Consider the following 9068-nt stretch of genomic DNA (forward strand, 5'->3'; position numbering starts at 1 on the left):
AGGCAGAGTCTTGTTCTGTCGCCCAGGCTGGAGTGCAGTGATATGATCTTAGCTCCCTGCAACCTCCACCTCCCAGGTTCAAGCAATTCTCGTCCTTTAGCCTCCCAAGTAGCTGGGATTACAGGCACCCACTACAATGCCAGGCTAACTTTTTAGTATTTTTAGTAGAGACAGGCTTTCACCATGTTGGCCAGGCTGGTCTTGAACTCCTGGCCTCAAGTGATCCACCTGCCTTCGCCTCCCATAGTGCTGGGATTATAGGCATGAGCCACTGCGCCTGGCCCCAGTGCCCTTCTCTGCTGAGGAATTCCTGATAGCTTCAAGTGGCCCCTTATTCTAGAACTATAATACTTGGCTCAAGTCTCAAGAACCTCAGGTTCACAGCCCTAAAGACTCATGAATCTGGGGATGAGGGCTGCCATTTGAGAGAAGGCCAAATAGGGTATAACACTTGAGCTGGAAAAGACAAAGGCTAAGTGGGGAAGACACACTGTCTTTAACTTGAGGATCATGGGAATGCAGCCATGGGGGCGTTAGAGGGAGGGGGCTGCCACTCAAAGATCTAAGTGATATCTCATCGTGCAAGATTGAGGCTATAAACAACTTAAAGGTTGGAATCAATTCGCGGCCTTGCGGACCTTCACTGGAGGAAACCAGGTGTTAGGATATTCCTGACCACCAGGGCTGCTGTTAAGAAATGCCCCTGCTCCAAACAGCTCAGCATTCGAGTCCCACAGTCTCTGGGGCAGGCCTCAGTAGAGGAGAAAGCTACTGAAGCAACCGCTTGGTATCAGGTCTCCCCAGTCACCCCGGGTCAGGTCCTGGTGCCAGGCTGAGTTCCTTCTTCTGCATCATCTCACTTTCATGATTGCATTTCACTCTTACAGGTCTCCTTGGACCTCTGGCCTGACCATAATACCCTTGAACCACAACCCCTGGGATCAGCATAGTTGTTCTGGGAAAGAAGTGAGGCACAGAGGAGATCCTTGCCCATATTATAAAATTCCCTTCAACTCTTTCTCTGGCCCTTGACCTGTGGCCCTGGCCATACCAGTCACACCTTTAGCAAAGCCCTGGTCTCCCCACAAGGACTCTGGGCGCTACTTACTCAGGTGGTCGGGTGTCTGGCCCTAGGGACCTCTGCAGGGAGATCCGGTCGCTGGCAAAGGCATTGAAGCAGTGCTTCTTATAGCCTTCTTCCTTTTCCTGGGTCTCTAGGGGGGTCCACTTGCTCTTCTGAAATGCTTTTCCATTTGCCCCAGGGGCATTGGGATCCTGTGGTGGCCGTTCCCAGAAGGGCTTTAGTTCAGCTGGGGTATAGAACCCAGGGAGGCAGGACTGGTTTATGGAGAACAGAGTCGGCTGGGCTTCTGGAGCCCTGATTTGGAGCTTGGGCATTGAATCTCTAAGGTTGTTCATGGCCTCCAGCATGATGTCCAGGACGTGATCCTTCCGGCTCACCAGGGACTTCAGCCACGGCTTCTCTGTGGCCTCCTCCCTGTTGCTCACGTCCCTATGCAGGAGGAAGAGGAAGAACACAAAGGTGCAGCCCACTATGGCCAGGCGCAGGGGCGTGTGGTGTCTGCGGAGGAGCCTCATCCTCCAGAACCAAGAGGGACCCCAGCTGCGTCAGCTCCGAGTCCTGAGCCCAACCCTGGAAATAGCTTGATACGTTGTGGTGGCCACAAGCTGGGGCCTCAGCCTGAGAAAGGAGGGGACGAGAGAGAGAAGTGAGTCAAAACAGAGTAAGGAGGGAGTCAGGCGCTTGGGGTTCGAGGCCAGGCTCCGTTGCTGAGTGGTGGCATCACCTTACTAGCCACAACTTTCCCGTATCTGCATTTCCTTCATCCGTAAAATGAGAAGACTGGAGGCAGTGTTTCTTTCCTGCCCTAAGATCCTAATATGCATGGATCTAGAGTCACTGGAACACTGAAACACTACATGAGATTTAATTGTTAAACTCATGAGATTTAATCATTATAACTGCTTTGGGAAACAACTTGGTATTATCAAGAAAAATTTAAAATGAACACAGCCTGGGCCAGCAATTCCACTCCTTGTTTCATATCCCAGACAAACTCTGGTACATGCAAACCAAGAGGTATGTACAAGAACATTTAAGCCAACACTGACTAAAATGGCAACAAACTGGTAAAACCTTTAAGTCCACCAGCAGAATGAATAAATAAAGTGCAAAATACCCATACCATGCAGTGCTCTACGGTGATGACCAAGAATGAACCACTTGTCCATGAAACAATGTGGATGTGTTGTTGGGTGAAAAAAGCAAGTGACAAAATGATACGTACAGTATGATTCCACTTATAGAAAATGTAAAAACATGCTAAAATTAAACAATATCTTGTTCATGAATACAAATATGTGATAAAGCTATAAAGAAAGCTAAAGAAGACCAGCCTGGCCAACATGATGAAACCTCGTCTCTACTAAAAATGCAAAAATTAGCCGGGGCATGGTAGCACATGCCTATAATCCCAGCTACTAGGGAGGCTGAGGCAGGAGAATCACTTGAACCCAGGAGGCAGAAGTTGCAGTAGGCTGGGATCATGCCACTGCACTCCAGCTTGGGCAACAGAGCAAGACTCCATTCCCCCCTGAAAAAAAGAAAGCGAAAGAAATGATATAACCAATTTCTGAAGATGAAGAAAAAGGTACAGGATTAGCGATGGGTAACAGGGGACTTCAAAGTGTTTTTTTTTTGGAAGTGGATGGTGGCTGCTGGTGGATTGTAATTCTTTATACCCTATACATATTTTATAAATATTTATTGGCCGAGCATGGTATAATCCCAGCACTTTGGGAGGCTGAGGTGGGAGGATCGCTTGGGCCTAGGAGTTCAAGACCAGTCTGCTCAACGTATTGAGAGCCCATTTCAACTAAAAATTTTAAAAATGAGCGAGGTATAGTGGTGCATACTGTAGTCCTAGCTGCTTGGGAGGCTGAAGCAGGAGGACTGCTGGAGCCCAGCGGGTTGAGGCTGCAATGAGCTATAATCGCACCACTGCTCTTCAGCATGGGTGACAGAGAGATTCTGTCTCTAAAAAAATAAATAAAAGTTATCTGTATCTACTTAAAAATTTAACAGAAACCTAAGATTTCACGACAACACATTCCGGGCAGGGCTGGGCATGGGCGTTCACCAGCCTCCACCCCCAGGCATGTGGATCTACGCCCTAGAGGATGAATGCTTGCAGAACTTTCTGTGCAGAGTTCTGGACACATAAGCTCACTGATTAGGCACTGGACATTGGTGGCAAGGGACCTGGGCACAAATTCCAGTTCTTCCTCTTCTAGTAGTAGCACCTACCTCCTAGGGTTGTTATAAGGATTATGTTCCTTCCCCGCAGAACTCGTGGACAAAGCTTTGCAGTCTCTGCACATGGTAAGTTCCCACAAAGTGTTAGTTTTGATCATTAGCAGCTGTGTGACCCTTGGGTGATTTACTTAATCCCTCTAAACCTCAGTTTCCTCATCTATAAAGTGGGGGCAACTAATACCTAACTCATAGGGTTGTGTGGGAGGATTAAATCAGATAATGTAGGTAAAATGCTTGGCAGAGCACCTGTCATACTAAGCCCTCAATAAATGGTATCATTTATTTCTCTTATTATAATAAACCCCTGCTTCACTTTCCCAGCAGTTACCCTCAAGCACCTGGCCCTTGGCCAAAGCCACGTTCATTACTCCCTGCATATTTTGCTTAAAAATAACTCTGGTTGAACTATTTAGCGCCTATTGTTTAAATGCACAAGCTCCCGCCTGTGGAGAGGCCTGGTGTCAGACCTTGGGAGTATTTGGCCATCATGATCTCAAGTGGGGAGCTGGATTCACTCTGGACTGGGGTAGAAATGTGGCTTCTTTTATAACATCAGATTCAGCAGCACCATCAAAAATCAAACAAAAGAAATCTCTTGGAGCATCTATTTTATATTAACTAATGTCTAGGAGATAGGAGAGATTGTTTATTCCACCAGTATTTACTGAATAACTGCCTCTATAGGTACTCTGCAAGAGGCAGGGGACACAGAGAAGTGCAAGGCCAGCCCTCAAGGATCCTACAGTCAATTGGGGGCATCAGATTTTAAACAGAGATTACCCTGCGAGAAGCAGAATGAAAGAGGTACCCTTGAGTGCTGAAGGAGACGGCATGCAGGAAACACAGCAAATGGGGGAGGGCAACATCTGTGAACAAATCTCACGGGGGCAGAAACTTGGGCCGAGCACTAACCGGCGAGTAGGAGTCAGCGAGGCAAGGTGAGCACATTTCAGGCAGAAGGCACAGTACCTGCAAAGATCTAGAGGTGGGAGACAGCAGAGCCAGTCACAGAACTGTAAGCAGTCTGGTATGGCAGGAGTAGCAGAAATCAGGCCTGCAGAGGTGGCTGAAACCAAGTCCTAAGGGCCTTGTTCATCATGCTGAGGAGCATTTGCCCTTGACCCAAGGCATGGGGAGTAATAAAGCGTTAAGCTGGGAGCCCAGCATTACAGGAAGAGCAATATGACAGCGGTGGAGGGTATCTTGGAAAGGGACCTGCTTGGCAGCTGGATGACCCATTCGGAGTCTGACCCAGGAGAGTTAGTAGCAGTGTGGATGGAAGAGGGAGGGTGTGGTGCTAGGAAGACCCCCTTGGGTGATGGGGTGGGACAGTTTACCCCATCTGGTACACAGAGGGACACAAAGGCTCAATTCCTTTTCCCAAGGGATTTGAAAATCTTGTTAGAGAACGGGAACTGGCAGCACTGACCAGGTGAAGGAAGCACCTGTCCGGGGGGATTCAGGAGCAGGAAAAGGACCTTTCACTGAATACTCTTTTGTACTTTGAACCCTGACTATATTTCTCATTCAAAAATGAACAAAATTAAAGCAGAATAGCACAGACAGTAAGTGCTAAGCTGAGAGAGGTGGAGTTCCCTGTGGGCTCGAAGAAGGCTTCGGGGAGGAAATGGGGATTCAGTGCAGCAGGAGTTTCTTGTCACAGAGGTTGAGCTATGCTGGGGCTAGCACAGGGGATTCACTTGAGCTAGACACCTCATCCATTCTGGAACTGTCCTGGCTAAGCCCACACAGAGGCCTACAGAATGGGGGAGTGTTGGCCATGACAGCTTTGAACCGTCCCTGCAGGCTGCATCTTTTCCTGCTACTTTCCATCTACCTTCCCACTCCAGCAAGAAAGAGGGAGCACAGTTAGAAACAAAGGCATGGTAACATTGTAGTTACTAGCTGTTGCCAGCGCTCAAGATTCACCCCCTCCAGGAAGGCCTCCTGACTGACTCACTCAGAATCATCCAGGTTACTCCAACTCCTTTATCCTGGCACTGCCTCGTGGTCCCTCGCAGCAGGGTCTGTCTTTGCTTCTTTTATTTTCCCTGGAGAAAGAAATCTAGGGTTAAATTGAGCTCTTCCTAGGCATCTAATCTCTCGATCCCATCTGGCTGCCTGAAGCTCTGTCTCTCTGAAACCTGCAGTTCCTCAAGGTACTAACCACATCCTGAACTGAAATGAGACACCTGGGATTAGATTTGGTGGTGAGGCACTCATTCCCTAGTTTGTTTGCTTAGCATGAGGGCAACAGGAAAGAGTCCCTTAAGAGACACAGAATCTAGTGCAAGCCACAGGACTTTGGGGTTAAGGATTTTTGCTCCCTGTGTAGGAGATGATTCCCAGAAGTATGGTTAGCAAGGTCCTGGAGGTCGCCCCTCCGCCAGCCTTGGAGAAAGAATAGCTGCTATTCTTTCAAGTACAGAGCTTCACGAGATCTACCCCTAGTGTCTTGTGTATCTCCCTCACCTTTGGGCTCCCACACCTGGCCTCCTGCTCTCCTGGCAAGTGTGCCCGCAGCCCCCATCCACTCATTTCCCTCTTGCTGTGGCTCAGCATTTCTTCCCAAGTCTGTTTCCTCCAGCTACCCTTGGGCCTGCAACTTCTCAGACCATCCTTGGCTTTGATCCTGAGATGATGCCAGAAATCCTCTCTGAAAAGCCTGCCTAGATTGAACAAATGGGATTTGCTTCCCTGGCTCCACCAGCCAGAACACGAACTTACCTTCTTTCATTGGTGTAAGGAACTGAGGCTTTACCCAGCCCAGCTTGTATCAAACTGCTGATTACAATCCACTGTGATATTATAAAATAAATTCAGAGTGTTGCAAATCAGCATTCAAAAAATTCTTTAAAAGAACAGTTAGGACCAGGCACAGTGGCTCACACCTGAAATCCCAGCACTTTGGGTGGCCAAGGTGGGCAGATCACTTTAGTCCAGGAGTTCCAGACCAACCTGACCAACATGGTGAAACCCCATCTCTACTAAAAATACAAAAATTAGCCAGGCATGGTGGCAGGTGTCTGTAATCCCAACTACTCAGGAGGCTGAGGCAGGAGAATCACTTGAACCTAGGAGGCGGAGGTTGCAATGAGCAGAAATCGTACCAGTGTACTCCAGCCAGAACAAGACTCTGTCTCAAAGAAATAAATAAATAAAATAAAAGATCAGTTAACAAAAAGAGACCAGTTAGCCGGGTATGGTGGCACATGCCTGTAATCCCAGCTACTTGGGAGGCTGATGCTGGAGGATCGTTTGAGCCCAGGAGGTTGAGGCTATAGTGAGTTATGATCATGCCACTACACTCCAACCTGGGCAATAGAGCAAGACCCTGTCTCAAAAAATAAAAATAAAGAAATTTAAAAAACCCAGAATAGAATGAAAAAGAAAATATCAAAGTGCATCACGTATCACATGTAACACAGGCAAGTATTCGTTTTTTCTTTTGCTTTCTTTTTTTTTTTTGGAGACAGGGTCTCACTCTGTTCCTCAGGCTGGAGTGCAGTGGCGCAATCTCAGCTCACTGCAGCCTCGACCTCCTGGGCTCAAAGGATCCTCCTACCTCAGCCTCTGGAGTAGCTGGGACCATAGGTGCGTGTCACCACGACTGGCTAATTTTTATTTTTTCTGTAGAGATGCGGTCCCACTATGCTGCCCAGGTTGGTCTTCAACTCCTAGGCTGAAGCAATCTTCCTGCCTCGACCTCCCAAAGTGCTGGGATTACACGTGTGAGCCATCACGTCCAGCCTGAAAAGAAAACTTTTATTTTAATGTTTGTTTCAGTCTATTAAAGATACACACTGCCTGATACAAAATTTAAATGATAAATTTGCTATTTAAAATTCATACATCTAAAGACAAAAGAAGTTTAAATGACACAATTTTCAAATGATAGTTTTTTATGGTTTGTAGAATTTACGCTTGTAATATGGTTAAATTATAAAACTGTCCTAAGATTTTTGGGATGCTCTGTCACATATAACAAGTACCAGGTCTTGCTGTAAAAGTGTATTTCTCACTTTGGTCCAGTCATAGAAGTTTGAAAGCCAGCGACACAGTCCAAATCCCGCAGTTTATATTCTAGCCCCCCTCCAAAAAGCCTTCTCAGATCTCCCAGCAGAATTCATCTCTTCCCTGCTTTGCCCCTTAGCACCCAATTTTTATTTGTACTCCAGTCTTATCACAGCCCACCGTGTGTTTATGGACTCTGGGACCAGAGAGGCCATGCTGTTTTCAACTTTTTATCACCTGCAAAGTCTAGCACAAGTTTTACACATAGCAGGTGTTCCAATAAACTGTTCTTTTTTTTTGGAGACAGGGTCTCACTCTGTTACCCAGGCTGAAGTGTAGTGGCATGAACACAGTTTTCTGCAGCCTCAACCTCCCAGGCTCAAGCAATCCTCCTATCTCAGCCTCCTGAGTAGCTGAGACTACAGAGGTCTGTGCCATCAGGCCTGGCTAGTTCCACAAACTCTTGTTAAATGAGATGAGGCTGGATGGGTTAAATGTGGAGCACTGGTTTCACTAAATGATGTTCTGAATGCACTTACTGCAAGAAGTACTTGAGTTACAGGATATTCTGCCATTACACATTAGGTTGCTGTTTTGACTAGGTCTGTCTGTGAGTCTGACACCCTCATTTTATCATCAGCGAGGCCAGAGTGGTTAGATGACTTCTCTAACAACACACGGCTAGTGGCTCCCAGGAGCAGAACCCGATCTCCCAACTCCTAGACCACTACTCTGTTTACCACACTCGTACCCTTGGAGGTTGAGTAGGGAATTTGGGGACCAGGCCTGTCCTCCCTGAGCCTCACCGACTTTACCCTTTGATCCCCTTCCTGGCATTTGCCCTCCTCCCACTCAGGGATAAAAATGCTTTAAAGATACGGAAACTGGAAGTCCCAGGCAAAGTCTTAGCTTTTGTGAATGTGAGTCAGCCATCCAGAACACGCCCTAGCTGGCCAGGTGGCCTCTCTGTAACAATGTTTCTTTCTATTTCTCAGCTGAGCTGGTCACCTCCTTAGACGTGGCAGCAGGAAGCAAGCAGTCCTCACCACAGGGATATTTGCTCAAGTTACACAGAGGAGGGCTCAATTACAAGTTTCTTTGGAAAGTGAAGACTGTCACCATCTTACCAGGCGCACAGGTGTATGGAGCTAGACATCATATTGGGGAGGGGGCAGGTCAATTTCACGCTACTGGTGGGGGAAATGGGGCTGAGACGCTGTTTGGCCAAATGACTGTCCTTTCTTCCTCATAAGCACTTTCTCTCCATCAAACACAGCACTCATCTCAAGTCCTCTCTACTCATGCTGTGAACAGAAGAGCAAATTATCTCCTCCAAAGCCCTCCTCCCACCCCTGACCCTTTTGATCACAGAATGTGGGAGGTTTTTACTTTTCCCCATAATTACACCTTCAAGACACTTCAGCTTTTCCCCAAGACTCAAGCTGCAATACTATGGCTTATTTTCCCAGGAAGATACACTGGAAATTATTTCTGTAGCTAGTCTATCAAGTTCCCCCTACATCTCAAGGTTCATTTTATGTTTGCATAATTTTTTTTTTTTTTTTTTTGAGACAGAGTCTCGCTCTGTGGCCCAGGCTGGAGTGCAGTGGCCGGATCTCAGCTCACTGCAAGCTCCGCCTCCCGGGTTCACGCCATTCTCCTGCCTCAGCCTCCCGAGTAGCTGGGACTACAGGCGCCCGCCACCTCGCCCGGCTAG

At 47.5% G+C, this 9068-nt stretch overlaps 1 protein-coding gene across 2 annotated transcripts in view; it reads right to left on the minus strand.

The window, feature by feature from the left end:
- Positions 1–9068, minus strand: part of GALNT6 (polypeptide N-acetylgalactosaminyltransferase 6) — a 40051-nt gene that overhangs the window by 26154 nt on the left and 4829 nt on the right. The window contains exons 3-4 of one of the 2 annotated variants that reach the window (XM_025401569.1): positions 5267–5388; positions 1109–1702 (exon numbers count right to left, since the gene is read on the minus strand). In XM_025401569.1, the coding sequence (XP_025257354.1) occupies positions 1109–1599 (491 nt within the window). In that variant the 5' untranslated portion in view covers positions 1600–1702; positions 5267–5388. The remainder of the gene's footprint in view (positions 1–1108; positions 1703–5266; positions 5389–9068) is intronic. The other variant, XM_025401568.1, reaches the window with a different exon arrangement.

The sequence above is a fragment of the Theropithecus gelada genome, chromosome 11 (genome assembly GCF_003255815.1).
Source record: "Theropithecus gelada isolate Dixy chromosome 11, Tgel_1.0, whole genome shotgun sequence".
Classification (NCBI taxonomy): Eukaryota; Metazoa; Chordata; class Mammalia; order Primates; family Cercopithecidae; genus Theropithecus; species Theropithecus gelada.